This window comes from Homalodisca vitripennis, chromosome 3 (assembly GCF_021130785.1).
Source record: "Homalodisca vitripennis isolate AUS2020 chromosome 3, UT_GWSS_2.1, whole genome shotgun sequence".
NCBI lineage: Eukaryota > Metazoa > Arthropoda > Insecta > Hemiptera > Cicadellidae > Homalodisca > Homalodisca vitripennis.
This window is the reverse complement of record NC_060209.1, coordinates 100,129,037-100,150,451: the sequence shown is the minus strand read 5'-3', so window position 1 is coordinate 100,150,451 and position 21,415 is coordinate 100,129,037. Positions and strand designations below refer to the sequence as shown.

At 32.8% G+C, this 21,415-nt stretch overlaps 1 protein-coding gene across 1 annotated transcript in view; it reads right to left on the bottom strand.

Annotated features, from left to right (window-relative positions):
- LOC124358302 (connectin) overlaps positions 1–21,415 on the bottom strand; it is a 125,490-nt gene that overhangs the window by 48,244 nt on the left and 55,831 nt on the right. The window contains exon 3 of the mRNA XM_046810599.1: positions 14,767–14,982. Within this exon, the coding sequence (XP_046666555.1) occupies positions 14,767–14,982 (216 nt within the window). The remainder of the gene's footprint in view (positions 1–14,766; positions 14,983–21,415) is intronic.

Below are 21,415 nucleotides of genomic sequence, written 5' to 3'. Positions count from 1 at the left end.
TGGTTTTAATAAGTTTAAAAGTATTATTTCTTGTTTTATTACTGATGACAAATTTTGAATTTGGAAAGGTTTTTTTCTAACAGCTTTGTTTATTGTACTATTGAAAGGAACACATATATATTTCTGAATTTAATTATTATTCGGATTAGGTCGTGTTGGCTTTATTGATTTTTCTTGTTTTCTTCTTGATTATTTTGTCTTCAGTATGGGGTTGATATCCATTTTTGACAGCTAGATATTTTATGAGTCTCATTTCTTCAGTATTATTCTCATCACTCAATGGTATATTTAACATTCTGTTTATCACTGAGTGAAATGCTGCTAATTTGTGTTTCCATATGAATGATGGTTAGAGGATGATGGTAATAAAAGATCTGTTTTGGTTGTTTTTCTACAAATATTAAATGAGTGATTTCCATTAAGATTATAAATGCTTATATCAAGAAAGTTAATTTTAAATTTTTAAAAACTGTTCTTCTTGGTTATCATCTCCATCGAAAAGACATAACATTTTAACAACATATCTAAACCAGGAAATTATTTAATCTTTAATTAGAGTAGTATCACACATTATTTTATTGTTTTCTAAATGTTTTATATATATATATATATATATATATATATATATATATATATATATATATAATTGTATTGAATATAATTTTGATTAATAGTTTATTTTGCAAATTATAAGATATCGTAGATTTCATTCATGTTATGTTTATTGTATTTTATTAGATTATCTTTTAGAATTTGAATTGTTTCTTGTTTTAGATTGTATGAGTACATGTTGTTAACACCAAAGGAAATAAATACAGAGTTTAATGGAATTTGAATGTCTTTAATTTGATTTACCAGAGCACTAGAATTTTATATACTATAATTGTTTTAAAAATGCACTTTTGTTTTTATGTTGTTATTTAAAAATTTACATACCTTGGTAGGAGAGTTGTGAATGTTTACTGTGGTCTAATTGGAATACCCTGTGTACAAGTCTTTGGTTGACCTTTTAGTGTAGAAGCTTTTGGATTTGTCATTTTGAATTGGCATTGCTCTAGTTTTGTTAAACTTTTGCATTTAGTTATTGATTAGTTACATGTGTATATTTAGTTGTTTAATGTTTATTATTTATTTAGAGAATAATGTTCACACTGGTGATGGTTTGATACCGAAACACGTGTCTGGAAAAAAGAATTAAAAAAGGGTTTTTGTTGATGATTCATTATTCTAGTTATTTATTCTGATATTTTGTCGTTACTATCATGGTTACCCTAAATAGCAATATATAAATTTAGCTAATGATCAGTCAAATGCCTCGACGTTGTGTATGTGTCCTAAAACGTCTATGTCATTTTGATTTCGAGATATCGTGCAGACAGGCGTACCCACATATATAAATTCTGTCTATCATATCGACCAGGCTTCAATAACGCTCAGCCAATGGCATCAAAAATAAAGTTTTGATTAACCCATATAGTATTGCTTATGTACATAACTATCAATTTCTTGTCTAATACGGCTCTCGAAGTTTCCTGAAAATTTAGAGGACATTGTTCTATTGTGGTATGGTTATAAAGAATGAGATTTAAAACTTTTAACTCCCTGTGCCAAGTGTCCCATAAGTTATAAGGTTTGTTGCACAGTTCTATAAGCATTACTTATTTGAATAGGGAATTGTTTGATTATTTATACATGGGTATGCTTGGCCCGGTGTCAATTTAAGTTATAGTAATTTCTAGTATAATTTAGTATTTTGTCGCTCTTGTAAGTGTTTGTCCTACTTAGATTTTATTTCATTATATATTTGTGGTTTGCGTAATTTACTACAGTTTATAGTATTATGTTCTAAAATGATTTATATATGAGTTTGGAGGAGCATGTATATGATTCGTAGTCTTGTTTTAATATTAAGGTCAAACGATCATAGGAAAGGGTAACTAAGGCACCTACAGTGTAACATATACTTTGAACCACACTTAGGATGTTTTCGTTAATTGGCAGAGCCAATACGTTGTGCGATATCTGACAGACGTTTCCAAATCAAACATTCCAGATTTCTGTGTTAGTGCTCACATCGACAGGGAATTACACTCTGATGTACACCAACTAAAAATCCCGTAATCGAATTTTACAATTTCAAATTCCCTAAATAGTAAGCTGTCTAATAGCTGAACTACACAAATGCGCCAGAAGTGCCGGTGAAGGGATACACTGTAAACTCTATTCCTCTAGATTAATATCTTGTGTCCTTAAATAGGGTTGTGGTTCTTATTAATCATTAGAAAAATATCCAACATCCACACCATCTCTAATCATGCCGAGATGTAATATGTGACATCATCAAACATCCACACACAGTCACACCTCTATATATCACACGTTGAATAAATTGAATTTTATAAATTTTCCATGATCCCTAATATTTAATTGCATGCTATTGTATCTCTATACACATTACATCGAAGCACCAACATAGAAAAACTCGGCAAATTGATTTTTATCCCTACGAAATGAGCGGTACATCGGAATAACCAGGGGGAAAACCTGTACCAATCAAATGTGATTTAAACCTTTCAAGATGAATCCTGCAACCATCAAACCATGTCACGCTCCAGTTCTATACGGCCCCTAGTTTTTAAAACATTATGTTCTATCAAGTTAAGATCTGAAGATCATGATTGTATAATACTTTAAGAAAATTTTTAAACGGAAAATACTGTCATACAGGGAAAATCTGAAGATTAAGGAAGCTATTATTACGGGTTTGAAAGGCGATGCTATAGAACCAAGAAGTTTGTAACATCTCCCAAGCAACCCGAGTTGCTGCCTGTCTCAGAGCCGGCAGATAATGCACGTTGTGTCAATGAGCCATTACGCTAATTCCTACTACAAGACTAAGGGCCTTTACTTCTTTGGAACGATTTTCGATTTCTCTTCCTGTCTTCACCAGAGAAATCATTATCATTTCGCACATTATTTATAAGACATCCTCAACTATCTATTTAGTTTGTAAACTTCCCTCTTTATACGAATAAGTACTTGTATATTACACATGACCTTTTATGACTACAGTCCTGTAACTATTGTAAGACACAAATATGATTTTCATTCACATATTCACATACTCGTGTAGTAAATAATAAAAAGGCGCTAACTTAAAAAAAAAAAAAAAAAAAAACAAAAACTACCTGGAATATGGCTATCCATCTAATATATAACCCAACAATTCATCATAATTATCCACAAACTGCATACGAACCAATGCATAAGAAGAAATAAAGAAAATTGAATGAGGAGTACGTTAAGAGGTAGAGAAAATACATAGTGCAATAAGTTGTAATTTTGTTATTGCACAATCGTGTGATAAATACAGTAACAGTAACAAATACCATGTATGGAGGCTAACCACCAGGACAAACACTTAAATGTGTTTAAAAACTTATGAGATAACTTTAGGGATATAGTTTATAGCATGTATAATGCACTATGTATACACCAATACAAATTGTAATTTTCATTAAAATCAATAAACCCTTTTGGTCTATATCATAACACATGAGAGTTTATAAAAAGAGTTCTTTAAAATGCATCATTATTATGTACAGAAACTTATAAAAAATCATATATAAAAATATTTAGATATAAGAATAACAATTAATGAAATTAATAATTAATTTGTATGTACTGCCAATAAAATAGTAATTTAAGAATGCTTGGTGTATAAAAATGTGATTTATTATTACATTTGATATTTTATTTATCTCAATAATTTAAGACATTCCATACTAAAGTAATAAAAAACGCCCAGATAAAAGCGATTGCTGGAATTACAAGAACAGAACAACTAAAATCTAGTACAACTAAAATGGACAAAGTGTTGGCCACCTGTGTAATTCTTAATCAGCACGGGATAGCAAGCCTTCACTTAAGTAATTGCACTGTAGAAGTAGAGCCTGAGGCCATTGGCAGTTAGATGTGGGATTGCTGGATCAGCAAGTTTGTAAATGCTGACGTGCCGGGTCTGCATGATTAATACAGTTCCAGCCTTGCTGCTTTGTGAGGAAATCATTATGATCATTTAACCTTTAATCTAGCAGGCAGAGTACATATAATATACATTTACACTGTTCTTCCCTCATCACATTAACAGCTTCAAACGTTTTAATATATTTAATTGTCAAAATACAGATTTCAATAGGCTGAGACGTTCAGTAAGTCTTCATTAAATTCTACGTTTTAAGAGGCTTGAGCTGGCAGATAGCTTTTAGTAAAGTAGAGAGTTCTTCTTGACAGAAAATAAATTTTTATTAAAGCACAATTTAAAAGGTTTTACGCAAGTTACAAATGTTAAACTATGGTCTTTATAATAACACGGTAGTATGACAATAGTATATTGTTCTCATTCCTTGAGGAAAAACATTAATATGAATAATTGGCTGAGCGTTAGCGAGTCTTATTAATTGTGATGCTAAAAAACATTATCTGTCTCTGCCTGTCTAGCCCCATAGCGTCTCAAGAACCAAATAATATATGGAGTTGAAAGTTTGCATCAAGCTTCATTTCTGTATGAACAATATCGAATTTGATTATGATACATACCTCTACTTGGGATTTGGCTGAGCGTTGACTAGTGTACTGTATTTACATTGATCTTATGATAATGAGAAAATCGCATAATTAATAAATATAGCCTAACTGTTACCTAACCATCTGTAATATATGTAGTAATATTTCATACGTACACTTTACATTTTGCATGAATCTTCATTTATCCACAGACAATAATGTATCCTATGATGCATGCCCACCCATCCAGTAGGCTGACACAATTTCTTTTCGGTCTGCCGGGAGATGTACACATTTACTTTTGGTACGATTGCCTGTTTTTAGCAGGATAGCTCAAGAATAAAATGAGTTATGGACTTAGCGAAGCTGTTAGATATTACGTGACATGGGGTGTTGCATACGCCAGTTTGGCATAATGCTTATCCTGTATAAATTAATAACTAAATATAATATGATTTTCGATCTTTAAAAATATTATTATCAAGCATTCTATCATATGTACTGGTGATTTTAGTTGGATTATAGCCAATGATACACAGCCACAAAGCTAGTCTGAAGCAGACAGAAGCTCGAGTAACCGTGCGCACTGCACTATATGTTACTGACGAACTAAATGGGTTAACAAAGGCACTAAATCTTCCCCAGAAGCTGATCTATGTGGCCTCACACAATAGCTGATACAGAGTGGTTGGACTGCAGTGACGTACGGGCTTGGACTTACTTTTATTGTACATAGTTCTAGCAATATTGCGCAATGTTTGCTAAAACAAACTTAAGTGCGTTTACATTTTTCCCCTAAGTTCCGCAAACTCTCATTATTAGAATGTATTAAAGCTTATATATGTGCACATAAATATGCAATGCAAATATTGTACATGCATATTAACGTTAAATACGTTATTCAAAATTACAAACAGTGGCATTAGTGTAATGGCGCATGTAAACCAATACTACAGCATGTTATTAATATAATTGTTATTAAATTACAGCAAGTTGTGTATGCTAGGCTATTCCGCTTTACTCTATTATACTTAAGATGTACTTTGTGATGATTTAATTATGCCATGATATTGGTTTATATATCACAAAATGTGATTAGTGTGTTAAAAATAATCTCTTTATCTTATCTTGGTAGAAAGTAGGATTCGGGAGTACCTACAAAGAAAACAGGATTGATTGCCAAATATACAAGGTGAATCAGCTAAATTTTCTCAAACCTATACTAGGAGGACGGTTACAGATATAACAAAGAAACAAACTGCAGACCCTAACACATACAGGTCGTCTATTTACAATAACTTCATCCATTTTAAGGACGTGATGTCACAAAACTGGAAGTCTCGTTTTTGAATCTCAAATTGCTCATATGTAAATCTATAATATATTATTTTATTATAAAGCGCTATTAACAGACATATTTTAGTGAAGTTGGGGTTGGAAAAGTTTTAGTAGACTATATGTGCTCATGTGACATATAATTTTAAAGTGTATTCATTGAAAATGTAGAATTTTCTAGTTTCATGGTTTTATTATTGTAGGAAATACAGGGCGTTATATAGAACTGCAAATATGTTATTTTTAGTCCGCCATATTGAAACGGTAAAATATATCTTCAAACAAACTTCCCCGAAATGTTTGTATTAACTAGGGTAAAAATTTCAAGAAGCTGTCTGTGCTAACCTATTTAATTTTACTCTATCTCCGTTAAATGTGATTTGTGATAATGTTATTGATGCCACAATAAAATACTTTACATATCACAACAAGTGACTGGTGTACTAACAATATTCTTTTTACCCTATCTTTGCTGATCGAATGATCTAAATAAGAAGAAAATGCTGATTGTTATAGCATAGATAAAGGTCGTAAAAGAAAGCATTATATACACGAGTGGTATAATCTGTAATATATCTATACCAGTTGTAATCGCTAATACTGAATAGCACTAGTAAAGCTAGTAGTAGTATAACGTATAGATGCAGATGAAAGTGATATTATACTACAAACACGCAAGCAATAAAATAGAAGGGTATTGATAACGTCAGTAATATATCCAGGATAAGGTACAGCGACGGATCAAGGGAATGAGTTAATAAGTTGAAAGGCTCAATCTCGATTATGGCTATAAATATAAACATTTTAATGCTGCGTCTATCGTAACTTTAAACAATGTATTCTATAAATTGAATTTTGAAGTTTATGTTGGATACTTATGATCGTATTAAGGGGTTTCCTTCAATAACTGCAGTATGTGTTAATTTCCTTACGAAATTGACTGTAATTTGACAAAATGATACATAGGCGTATCTTAAACGCCATCTATTATACCCCGATTCCTGCCGCTGATTATAGGTTATGTCTTCAAATGGTTGTGGGAGCAGACACTTCCTCTCTGCTCGTAGTCAATTTTTGTAATATATACGATACAAAGGGTACAAACATAAAATAGTACCATTCTTACGAGACTAAATCTCTGTTGATGAAATATTGTAGTTACATAACATGTTAAATGTTTAACATGATGGAGGCCCTCAAACCTTAGAAGATGCATATCACACTCTTCATAGGTAATAAAATTATTTTGATTATTGAATTTCGAAATAATACGCTGTAACTGCTGCTAATTACGTAAGGGCCTATTTCGTGGCTACCGTTTCTTCTTCAACATCTTTTATTTCCCGAAGCACCAGTTTCAACCGTTATAGCTTACAGCTCCTTCCCTAACGAATGCAAAAATGCTTGAAACCTCCACAACTTCATTTATTTCAAATTTCACCAAGGATAAATCTATTGAAGGAAGTTTATTGAATAATTGGTAGTATGCAAAATACAAATGTATTTAATTTATTTATCGTTCCTTTATTTGTAGTGCTGAACACCTCAGCTATTACAAAATAAGTTATATATTCATATCAAATCAAATTATGTTTTCATGACCATTGTTATATTTTTGCAAAATTTTAAACAAAATTCTTGCAGTTCCATAATAATTATAAATCTTTCTTTATAGTTTACAAAAATATAAGATACATATTTACGTGTATCACAGTTGAAGACATTTTCTTAAATTGAGAATAATTATTTACATTTTTGTAAATTTTAACTTATCTCAATTGTTTTAAGTTTATTTACGTGTATATATGATAACCACCTGTGTATTAATACTATTAAAAGAAGTTTAGTAAATCATTATAACGGATCATTTTTTATTATCATGCCAAGAACTAATATGGGAAGAATCCATTACGATCAATACATACATACCTAGTTGTCCGATTAATATAAAATTATTGTACTATCTAGCGTAATTCGTAGATCATCGAGCTGCTTTAGACACTATTGCCTTACGATCATCAAATGTGCAGATTTCAACATTTTTTAACTGCATACATTTTGTTTGCATAAATAGTGTAGCTTTATAACACAATGATAAACTAATCAAAACACTTTTTATAATAAAATCTCCATTTCCGAACTATATAGAACCCCTAGTAAAATTATTCTACAAAGATGTCCAAAATCTATTAGGTGATGAAATAGTAAGTCCAGAGATGAAATATCGATATTAAGAATTTCTTATTCACTTTCTATTGACTTTCTAGAAATGGAAATACCAAAATTAATTAGCCTACTAGTCAGTAAAACTGACACTGCCAAAGGGATTGACTTTATTATACGGCTAGTTTTAACAAATAGATATTTTGGTTGACATTTTTTTTATTCACAATTAACATAAAATATTTGTAAGATAAATTTTATTGAAATTTAAAGCAATTTACATTCTAGTACAAGAACCTACCACCTACTCTTTATGGACTAGTACGTAACGCACCAGGTATAGCGGTGATGTACTACGAGAGTCCCCATAGCTCCCACAAGTTTAAGCTATCTCCTGCTGTTGAAGAACATAAATGTTAAAAGAACAACTGGCCGAGCTTGAACCAGGATTTACGATGCCCCATTCTTTCCAATTTATGCTATAAAAGTTTTCTCAGCTCCAAACTTGGTCTTTACCTTTGCCACTTTATATCTCGTCTTCGCTTTTGGTTAAAGAGGTGCATTTCATCTTGAAAACTGCACAGTAATTGTAATAAATTACAACACACACAACATTTTAAGTTCAATATTGATATTACGTTTGGCACCTGCAAACTAACTAAACATAAAAAACTGTAAGAAGCTACTAATTACTAAATGAAGTAGAGTTGGAAACGGTTTAATTACAAAATTGATATTTACCTATCATATGAAAGGTGTGTAAACTAAGATAAGTCAACTTAACTTTTTAAAATATCATGGGTAAAGCAAATAGCAAATTTAATGAGTTCTTAGCTTTTCGTTACTAAAAATGTCTCTAATATTTTATAAACTATTTATTTAATATTATTATAATATATTCATGAAATTTAATTGAAATAATATTACATGATACGGTAAGATAAGAAATCAATTACAACTTACGGCATGAAAAGAAATATAAGATATTGTGTTATAAATTGTGGAATGAAGAGACACAATCTCCATATGGTTGAGTAGGGAGATAGAGTAGAACATTAATTTAATATAAAATGAAGGAAGTTAATATACTTCATCATGAATATTCTACATAATTCACGCAACTAAACTTTGCTGACTTTGCTGCTTTAAAGTCATAATGAATAATGTTCATACAGTAATTTATTATTGAACATAAATCAGTAAATAATATTCCAGCTTAGAATATATGACTCTTTCACACCACAAGTACGTTTTTGCTATTCCTTCCCATCACCAAGGCTTTATCTGTTGGAATATACTCTTATGCAGAATATAACTTTAGTCATTTAAGTTAACCTACATTTAGTTGTCGCAATCATTGTGAAAAAAGGAATACGTTCGTATTCAATTTGTATAACTTTGAAGTATACGTCACTTCGATATCACGAATTCAATAAAATTAGTCTACAAAAATTTTGTTTTAGATATAAGGGGAAAAGGACAAACATGTCATGAAGGGATAATACATAGTACTTTATTTTACATGTATGCAATATTGTATAAGCAAAAAACATATCTTTACGAAAACTATGTCTTGGAACTACTGACAGTTTCTTAAAACATATTTAGATATTTATCTCATTATAATTGTTTGACTACAGTACTCACAAGTATAGTTCGTTTCTAAAGGGTTTACTTATATAAATCCTTCACCAAGCATAATTTGAGTTCAACATCATATTACGGCAACAAAAAGCGCCTTGCTCCAATTATATTAATGGTCATCCCCGGGGGAAAAAGAGCGTAGCAAAGTCTTTTTAACAAGAGATGGAGTTTAAAGCATAATAACCACGGGGCATTTAAACCGGACCCTTCCTTCTCTGTTCCCTCCTGCAACGGCCGCTTCCTTTTGTAGGATTATTCCAGCTTACAACTCCCGTTTGTAACTTCCTTTGTCCGAGTCGACGGGGAGTGGAGGAGTGGATTATATGCAGCCCTTCATAATACGAGATACTAATTCGTATTCTTTTCACATCACTTAATAAAGTGGGTTTTTAACAAGAAGTAGTCGTTAACAGAAGACAGTACAATTTGCTAACGTTCAGTTTATTATCTTTGCTTAGAGGTACGCATTTGAAGTGTGAAACTTGATTTGCTAAAATGGCTAAAATACACCTCCTACGGGTTGACAGAGCAGGCACTCCTTCGAGTAACTTAACAAAGCCACGTCTCTTGTCTTCTTAACTGCTACTCTAGGTTATTTTTACCTCCACTCAGAAATTTACTTAACTATTTTTTTAATAATGAAATTTATTGAAAATTTTTTTTTGTATTTTAAATACACATGTCAGGTGTTCAGAACCAAACTGGGACTCCCTATTTAAATTTTCTGTCCTCAGCAATGTCTTTGAGGTTTTTTTTATAGAGAATACCAATTTTTTTAGTGACTCTAATTATCTATTGGCGGCAGTATTTATTTAAAACTTAGATAATTAATTGTTATAGGGTTGATTTTTATGAACTCGGTTGTCAATGAAATAGCAAGACAAAACTTCTGCTAAGCATCGTTCTAAAATATTCATAGATCACCACTACTCTCATCAGACTGTCAGTACCCGCTTGTGCACATCTTTATTGTTATGGTACTTCCTCATAACTCTGCGCCCGCAGTACACAATACAATGTATATGCCATGAACATTGTTAAACTAATTAGTTATAAGCGTGCAATATTTGTAGTTTGCCACACAATTGGCTTGCGTCTTACTTGTGAGACAAGGAACTGAGTGTGCGGAGATTGGATTTCTCGTATAAGATCAGAAATATGCATAGTTGAGTTATGTAATGGACTTATTTTTGTACTAACTTGCAAACTGATTATTTTTCATTCAAGTATTGTTTTTTGCAGCAGGAGAATGCATTCGAAGATCATTGAAATATATTTTCTGAGAAAAATCCGTTCTATATTGATTCCTAGGAATTTACGTGAATTTTGGCTGACATAATGTTTTTAACTGTAAATTTTGAATAGTCTCCAGGTAAAAGATACCGAAGGTTCTCTTAGGTAGAAATATTAATTTAAGATAGTATGCAATGTACCTATGTACGAGTATACTACTTTCTGTAAACATGAAATGTAAGGAAGCTCAAAACTTCACAAGAAATTCAAAATTTCAGAAACAACTGGGAGAATCACATCGAATTTTAATTTGTGTGAGACATAAAGAGAATCTTCTATGAAGATTATATTTTAGTTATACCCTGTCTTTACACCCTGAGAATCGTTCTTCACTACAAATGTACAGCTTATATGGTGAAAGGCAGATGGATGCATCTCTACAAAACTAGAAGCAGAGAGAACTTTCATGTTGAACAACAGAACAAAAGCATTGAAACTACTGCCACCACAGTTGGTGTAAGTTTGATCAACAAGCTCTCTGTCAGCATGGAACAAACTACCAATTCCTATACTAGCTTAAAACTCGATTGGAAGAGTTCGTAATGATAACGAGTTTCTTCTTTATTTATGAGGTCATTATTAGTTACTAAGAAATTTCTTAAAACTACAGGCCGTCCCTTACAATTTTATAGGAACTATAATATTTTAGAGAATAATAATAACTAATGAGTTTGTTTTTATTAACAAAATTGATAGTGCATACCCATTCAGTTAATGAATGTAATATAGGCGTTATTCTTTTTATTAATTATTCACAATTACGATGTTATTGCATTACTATTTTCGTGCAGATGAATATTGTTAATGTTTGGTCATAATTGAGACGAAAACTCCCTTCTTTTAAGCGAAAATTGTACAGACACCAATAAAGAGTGACTAAGATTATCCTCTTGCACCAGCCACAACGTAAGTTAAAATTACTTATTCTAAATATTTTTTAACAGAACTACCTAAATCATTTTTGGTTGCTCTATATCCGATCATGAAGTTTTCTGAAAAGCAACATTTCTAGCGCTGGCGGGTCTTGTCTTTTATCCGATAAACAGAGCCTCACCTCTGGCATTTGCACTGTTTCTTGCTTTCCCAGTCAAGTGATCCGAGACAGATGTTACTCAGGTTAAGGAGGTGACTCCAGTACCAACCATTATCACGTAAACGGGAAAATTTCGGGAGGCACAGGTGATAGAGACTATTGCTCCGTCTGGAGTATCCAGTTGGATATGTTTGTTTTCCATCTTTATCTTTATGATACCTGTTTCTACTTCTGCACCATACATAAGAAAGCTGGAAAAATCATGAGACATCTTGCATAAGATCTGGCCATTACGTTTATTACGTTATTTTCAATATAATACAATAATTATGATTCCATTAATATATTTGAAAACACATGGGCCGAGGTCGGTGCCTGACGGCGAGTTTTTATTCAAAATGATTTTAATAATGTTTACAAATATAATAAAATTCATACAAAACAAATAATGAAGTTCTTCTAGAAATAAATAGCTAAACAGGTGATTGAACATTTAAATATATGGTGCCACGATGTCCAGGCAGCTGACAGTAAATATAATAGAATTTAATTAAAAACGGCAATATGGCGGCAATTTTCAAGGTTTTTCAATCGGTTGCTGTATTGTGCCCCCCTCTTATCACAAACTGAGAACATAAGTTATTTTTATTTCAACATGTTTAAGCTCAACTTAGTTTCTGAAAGTTTTCTTATACGCATTATTATATGTTCATCGTACAATAACATTAAATATTTGCCTTGGTGTTGTAATAGAAGAAGAGTGAAAGACAGGACGGATATTAGATGGATACACATGTATTTTGGTGTTGGCCTACCAGCAGGAGTAAGTTGTATATAATCTTCGGTTATCTTTCTGATAATTTTTGAACTAAGGAAATCCTGCCGGCCATCCTACTAGATAATCCCCAATGAGAGGTATAAGTTAAATTGTTTTTGTTTGGATCTCACGTGAATGTTTGATTTACGAACATAATATCCGTTTGAATTCTTTACCACTATGAATAAAGGTAACGAAAACAGAAAATACATTTAATGAAATATATATAAGCGTATTATATTTTGGCAATACGTTATCTCAACTGCATCTTATAATTAGTTTACGGTTACTTAGTGAAGCGATCTATATTGTCGACTACTAGTTCTGAGAGTTGATGGAAACAAATGTTGCAAGAACAACTTACCGAGGTAAAGTCAAGATTTACGACGGAACATTATTTCCCATTTATGTTCTAAAAGTTTCTTGGCCTACCACTAATATCTTATATTTTAATTATTTATGAGAAGTCGATTTTATAACCATATTTTAACAGGATATAAATGAATAAAGTTGTTTTTAAATAGATATGAATTATTTAAATTATTTTTCTAATAATAATTTTTGCCTATTATTATTAAATTAGACGTCATCGAAGGAGTTGAAAAATTAAAATAATTATTCCAACGTAATTTGTATTAGGGGTTTAGTACTAAATTGAGATTTCATTTACAAATAAAATCTTATATACTTATTTGTAGTAAATAATGATATCTAGCATGAAACTAAAATAAGACATAAAAACAATAATATAGCATTAATATTCGTATTAAAAATACTTTTATTATAAGTGTTTTGTTATTTTTTTAAATACTCAAATATAGAAAAACCTTTATTAATAAGAACTAGAGTAAAAATTGAAACATAGTTATTCACTGAAATGTATTAGAGGGTTTGAAACAGTTTCCATACATCTACTTAAAAGTGTTTTTGTAGAATCCAGACTACCCTTGATATGAACATTTACCATATTTCAGGAATAAATCCGTCGTGGTAGCCAATTTGTGTTTTATTCAGTGCAACTGTAACAGTAAGCGTCTTTCCTCTCATTTAGATCAGTCAGCCCCGAGGGCACAGGAGCGTAGCAAACTGTTTTAACGAGGGGGTGAAATGTAAGACTTATTAACAATAGGGCATGTAAACCAGAGCTTTCTTCCTTAGCTAATATTTTTATCTATAAAAGTCTTTTGTCAAATAATGCAGCTTTTAGCCTTCCGTTTTCCCTCTTTTGTTTCCGTCTCTTTGGTTACAGCGGGGGATGGATAATGGAAAAGTTCATCGCATTCCTTCTCTATCAGTGCAAAAAACTAAGATATATTTTTAATTATTAAATGCAATAATTATACATATGAACAAAGATACTTTTTAACTTAAATTATTTAGCATTATAATTTGTTTACATTACATTACATTAAAAAAACCAATACAATTTTAGTGCTGAGAAATATTTTAATTTATACAAAAAACCCATATGGAAGGGGCATATAGGATTAGAGATAAATAATTAGTGTTTGATCGAAAGAACGGATGTTTCTTTTACATAATTTGTATTATCGGTTTATTTAGGTTCGTGGTTAGGAATCACAGAAGCGAATATAAGCAAAAGAAATAAGGCTACAAGATTCGAGATTAAACCATTTCAAAATTCATAAACAATTATATATATATATATATATATATATATATATATATATATATATATATATATATATATATACAAAACGTAGAATATTTTATTAAGTGAACGATGAAAGATTACACGTTACCATGTTCAAATGAGTTACATGTTTGAATGAAATTGTCATGTTACTTTGTTCTAAAACGGTCAAGGTTTAATAAACCAGACGTTCAAACAGAATCATATTAGTGGTACATATTTGTCGAGGTGACCCTATCGAAGGTGTCTGTCTATACAAACCGTTTTCAAACACAGCTGCTGTTTTCCCCCACGATTCCTGTTTTCGATGATGGGAGATTTCCTGATGGTCCCTTCAAATCCTAAACAAACAATGCCCACGGCTTCAGTAGCATGAAGACAAACAAACAAACTCAAGTCACCCCCCACACGCTGCAGACATGAGTCAAGCGAGCTAGCTGTACTCGACAGTGTAAGAGCTTGCTGATCCACCGTGATCTGATAACAACACACTTCAGGCTCAGCCCAACACAGCGTAGGCTTCGGGATTTACATCTCCATCCTTCAAGTGATTTGTTTTCACAGGTGGTCCCTCGATGTGGTAGAACAGTTCACAACATGTACCACTGTTTCACACACAGTCCCTTTTTTGCGAATGTGTATGAGACTTTTAAACCGGTTTTTCAACCAAATGTGGACTTAATATTATAAATAATTTAGCATAGAACAAGGACATCACATTGTATTTGACTGCTGACTGTACTAAATAATAACGTACATGTAAAATACAATTACTCAAATTAATTAACACGAAAATAACACCAGGATAATAATATTACAACTATTATCTTAAAAAACATAAACAATTAGAGTGATCATGCTAAAATTTTATTCTTAATGAAGATTAGAAAATAACGCTTATTCTTAACAAGATATGTACAATTTCAAGTTAACTTAAGTAAAGATATATTTATAATTAAAATTGTATACTATTAATTTTACTTTAAAGTTTATCTTAAACATAATATAGGTAAGATAAAAGAAGTATAGATAATACAGGTAATTGATGATAAGATAACAGTAGTTTAAATAATACAGTAGGGTAAAAGAAGGAAAGTTTAACAGAGTAATACTACAATACCTAAGTATAAAAAATAAAAATTAATAATCGGAATACAATAATTTTCCGAAACATTTACCCTGATTACTAAGGCAAAATAATATAAATCAATTATTTGATTACAAGATTTACAGTAATATAAAGGGTGTTTCTATGATCAGAAAAATAATTTTTTACTAATAAAAAATCTAAATAAATGTAGTAAACTATATTCATACTTATATTCAGACCACTTTTATACGAAAATTTGCTGCTAAAGACCACATTATGGTTTAATTTGTATCTGTATAGTTTAATGACAAGATGGGAGGTAATATACGGTACTTTTTGTTCCGGTATTTTAATAGTGTATTTATTTGTATAATACATTATCAGGTACGACACTACATTTGTTTCATCACTGTAATTCGCCACACAGGTCATAATTTGTGGATTTAACTTTTAAAATAGTAATTGAAAGGCTGTTAGGCAAGCAAAGCTGTTAGGCTAAAATATCATTAAATTTCTAAATTTTTTAAATTAAATATCATTGTACATTGTGTAACTAGTATCATATGATAACAAAATATAAACATATATACAGTCCTCAACTCTTTTAATTTTTTATACCTTTAAAGTAAAGTTAATATTAATGATTCATAATATTAATTGAGCATGTACTTTCAATCTTTTCAGAACTTCTATTAAAATTATTTTAGCTTCATTTATATGTCTTAAACTAACTTTTCATTGTGTAAAGAATACAACAAGTACGTTGGTGCTGAATGCCCTTTAAATTAATATAATATATGAACTAGCTACACCCTTTTACCATTACAATTACGTCATATACAAGCCCGTATATTGCATTTCGAATATCATAAAAGAGAATAAAATGCCACGGGGGGCAGAATGATTAGTTTAGAGCATTGGTCAGCAGTTCATGAAAGCTGGATTCTACATTATTGATAGAGGACCCACCAGAATGATGTTTATTGGGATTGAATAATCCTGACCGTTGCATTGGTCAAATACCGTTCAGTCCTGGGTGGTTTTTAAATTGCAGTAATTGGTTATCTGTATTTTGACGCTACTTGTAAATAGTAATCGTTATTTTATGAATATGATACAGAATATAAAGATTGTATCTTGCAAACAGGGGTTTAATAGATTCATATTACTCTTAATGATTAGTAGAGAAGATTTTGAATAAAAATTTTTTACACGTATTTTTGCCAACTTACACAAAATTTTCGGGGGGATTCCCATTCTTATCAGAATCAGATATTCCTCCACATGGGATTGAGGATGATCTACTCTTCTTGTCTTGTAGTGCAGCTTCTAAAAGGGAGGGAGAGCAAGATAAGGAAGCCACCTTCCCTTGTGATTACCCTAGTAGCAATGGAAAAAAATGTTTCCCTCCTCTTAGTTTGGTCCTAAAACTGTGAGTATCATCTTAATCCTCCCTTACCTGTCTTACCCCCTATTCTACTCCCAAACTAAGGAGATATACGACCCGTGCCGAGAGTCTCGTGGCACTGAGTGTATTCAGTGAGTTTAACGAAGCCATCTAGGAACCAGGGGATACGTGGTCGTACATATTTTTTATCTCTCTATTAGGGCCACTGGGAAGATAGACTGCAAATACCAGGTTTTCGCGAGACACAATTGAAGAAAAAAACAAACTACTCCGAATCTCGTAAGAATGTGGTACTCAAATTGAAGAACTACTAACTGAAATTCTAAGAGTCCTTGAGATTTCCCCAATGGAGGAAGGCGAAATTCAGCCAGAAGGGTCTAGTAATAAGAAGCTATCTAGAAGCGAACTAAGAAAACAGAGGGTGAAAGAAGCCTACACAAGAGGTGAGCCGGTATTCTTCCGGAAAGAAAGACAGAAGAGGTGAGTAGAGAAAATCCCAGCGCTGGTAAAATCACGCAACGAAGCCGGTGCCTCAATAGGGAACTTGGATGCTGTCATAGTCCCAGACCAAGATGAAACTTCCTTAAAATCTGTTGACAAGAACCTCCCAGCAATGCAAGTGTGAAGAGGTCACCGATTGCAGCTGATACCTGCGGAGCTAGCAAATATTGGGAGAAAAGAATAAAGGAGCATTGTGGAGGTGATACCAAGAAGACACGCGAAACTACAAAGTTGTGGTGTATTGCCGTAACTCTTTATTGTACCTTCTTCTTCGGGTACCCGAGGTTTGGTTGTGATGCTCTAATATCCACCACACTGCTTGGGGAAGGAGCAACATAAACAATTGGTGTGAATGTCTCAGACTTTATACCAGGATTCAAAGCCTAAGTTATTCTGAATCAAGGCCGTAAACCAATCTTTATACAAAGAAGAGGTACAGGGATGAGAGCTGAGGTCTTAGATTTAACTCTGGCTAGCAATTATATTGCTACACAAATTCTATACTGGAGTGTGCTACGAGGCATCTGCTTCAGATCATAGATATATCTCTTTTAGAATGAGGTCATAGAAAATAAATAAGACCTACAGAAACCCAACGAAAACCGATTGGGTAGCTTTCAATGCAGAGCTAAGAAGCAATCTGGAAAGGGAAGGCTGTCCTGAAATGGAAAAAAAAAACTCAAGACAGAAAGCGTATTGGTGGAAGTAAGGGCTGGTACCCTCGAGGAAATCCTTACCAGATCGCGCAAACCGTGCAAGGAACTGAGAAAGGTGCACTGTAGCACTTACAGAATATAACAAAGAGGCGAGAAAAGCTAAGAGAAACTCATGGAGAGGATTTTGTCAGAATATTGATAAAGTACCTGACTATACAAAACTTAAAATGTCCAAGCTCGAAGCTCCATAAATGCGAGAACCATAACTAATGAAGATAGGACTCACACGAAACATCCTCTAGTGTTTACTGAACACATTCTTACTAAGATCTTTTTAGATATTTGAAACAGCTGCTAATGAAAGCCAACGAGAACCTAGAGAGAGCTAGTCTAAGGAGGGCTGGAATTGTGCAAAGACGAGCCATCTAATCAGGGATCAAATTGGCCCTAAAGTCTTTTAAACCGTTTAAATCACCAGGTACCAATTGCAATATCCCTTCTCTCCTGCAGAAAATTGCGGATTTGGTGTTACCTCTGCCCTTGCGACTGTTCATTACAAGCCTAGCGACAGGAATCACTTTCATATTGGAGGATCTCTAGAGTTATTTTTATCCCAAATCCAGGAATGTCCTCCAGTGATGTTGCAAAAGCTTATAGACCCATAAGTTTAACATTCTTCTTCCTTACGACCATGAAGAAGGTTCTGCACAGGCATCTATAAGGAACACAGTTCTCATAAATCGCCTCTTAATTTCAAACCAACATGCTTATTAGATAGGTAAATCTTGAGAAAAACCCCTAAACTGTTTGGTAAGCAAGATTGGGAAAGCTATTGCACAAAACGAAATAGCCTTAGCAGTATAACTGGATATAGACGGAGCTTTTGATAACCCGAGTGCCCCGTGTTTAAGCTTATATCCAGGGGTACTGAGAAGACTTTTGTTAAATAGATATACAATATGCTAAGTAGCTAAAAATTACAGTTATCCCTGTCTGGAGTTACAAGACAGGTAAAATCGCAGCGAGGATGTCCACAAGATGGTGTATTATCACCAAGTCTGTAGAATATAACTGTCGACGACCTAGTATGGACTGAATGAACAAAGCATGTATACTTAGGGTTATGCAGAAAATGTGCTCATTCCCATTAGAGGTAAGCATATTTTCATGTGCTTGGAAACAATTCAGGACGAGTAGTTAATTCCTGAAATACCGGCATGATACCATTCTCCAATAAGAGGAAGGTGAATAAACACAGCAATTTCTCTGAGGGGGCCAGATACAGGAAAGCAGGGAGTATTAGTAGCTATGAGTCAATCTGGACGATAAACTCACCTGGAACAGTTATCTGAAATATATAAATTACCGATCTCATACTACATTGATGATTGTGAGACGTATGATACGATGCACATGGGTGATCCAACCCAGAATGTCACGTTGGTTATACACCAGGGTCGTAAAACCGATGATAGTGTATATGGTTCATTAGTATGATGGCCGAAAGATCAATGGATGACTGCCGCTAAAACCCTTTAAAGGGTTCAATGGTTCAAGGCTTTGACCTGGTACACGAACAGGTCGAAATAAATGAAGGGTACTAGAGAAGATGTTTGGGGAGCCAGACCTAGAGCTCGTTCTAGCCTTAGCCTAGGCAAACTGTTAACAGTTTTTTAGGCTGAAGTCATTGTCCTAAATTCATTGTATCTACGAGAATTGATGTGAAAAGAGGCTATAAATTGTCTTTTTATCTTAATTGTGGTCCTGAACCACCGTGTAGGGTTTTCCAGAGCTTATCACGGATATCGGTTGCCAAGTATGTGTTTTATAAACACCTAAAACATTGGGAAGAACTGAGGGGAACGTCCAAGCAAAGCGGTTCCTCAACGGACTATCAAGCATTGCACCAGATCGTCGTTATAATGTTGAACGGAGATTCGTAGGACTGGTTTCACTACAGGATATTGGAAATCCTAAATCCACCTGAACAGAATAGGCATCAATGTTCAGGAAACCCTTTGCAGGAAATGTGGCGAGCGACAGCTAAGCACGCCTTATTTCGTGAATGTCCGGCATTACAGAGGAAACACTCTAGAACCCTTTGTTTACTTAGGCATACTAAGAGGGGATTGAAGCTGCTAAGCATTTTGTAGAACATCTCATGGTTTTGTTAAGACCCTAGATTTGAAATAGCTTGAACCTGAAAGAGGGCGCACAATAAGCAGAATGACTGAGAGGCCATTACCAGACCTACAAAACTTTGCCCTCTATTACTATTAAAAAAAATTATACAAATTTATCATTATTCAAACACAAAATATGCACGTTTGTTTTGCTTTACTAGTCAAGAGTACGCCACAGGTGTCTCGTTACAGGCTTCGCTCATATAAGCAGAGAACCTGACAATCATATAGAACATAAGCTTTCCATCAAATCAGCAGACAAAAAATGTAATGTGTCAGTCTACTGAGTAACTTCTATGGCGTTTTTGCTGACTTCCATGGTTAGACATAAACCATCATAGATTTTATTCTTTTAACCTAGAAATGAAGTTTCATAGAAAAGTCTACAGGTTTAATCTTTCCCGAGTTATCTTACCGCTTAATAAATCCACATTTTCGTTAATTAAGTTATATTTGAACAACTAACGGATAGCAGTGTTCAAATAATAAAAGTTCCGGTGCGCTAGGGAAGTACCACATTGCTGAAGTCAAATCGAGCCACCCACTTTTAACTTTGACCTTCCTCTTTGTATTTTTGACTTTTTTATTCTATGAATAAAAATATAATGTGTTAATATCTCATACAATTGTACTAAGTTTGTTTACTAAATTATTATTTTACTAATTTTTCGTTAACATCATGGTTAATGTAAAAATATTTGCTAACGCTGCGCATCTATCGGTTGACATGCACGCATGCATCATTGAGCTCAGTGTTAGCAATATAGCAATGAATCTTCTTCAAAGAGTTTTAAGTATTTAGGTTCGTTTCCTTTGAGGTACGGTCAGAAAGTAAGAAATGAAACTTTTCAGCCTCTTGAGTGTTTGGCTTCTCTAACGCTCATTCAATGGATTATGATTAGCCAAATTTGTTTATCGGTACGATTTTGTAAAGAAGACTTTCCAATGCATTTGTAACATACAAATCAATTATTACATTGAGGATATTGGTCTAACATTTTTAAATATTCGTTCTAAATTAGTTTGCTCTTCTAAGAAATAATAAATGTATAGAATTAAAAAATATAATATT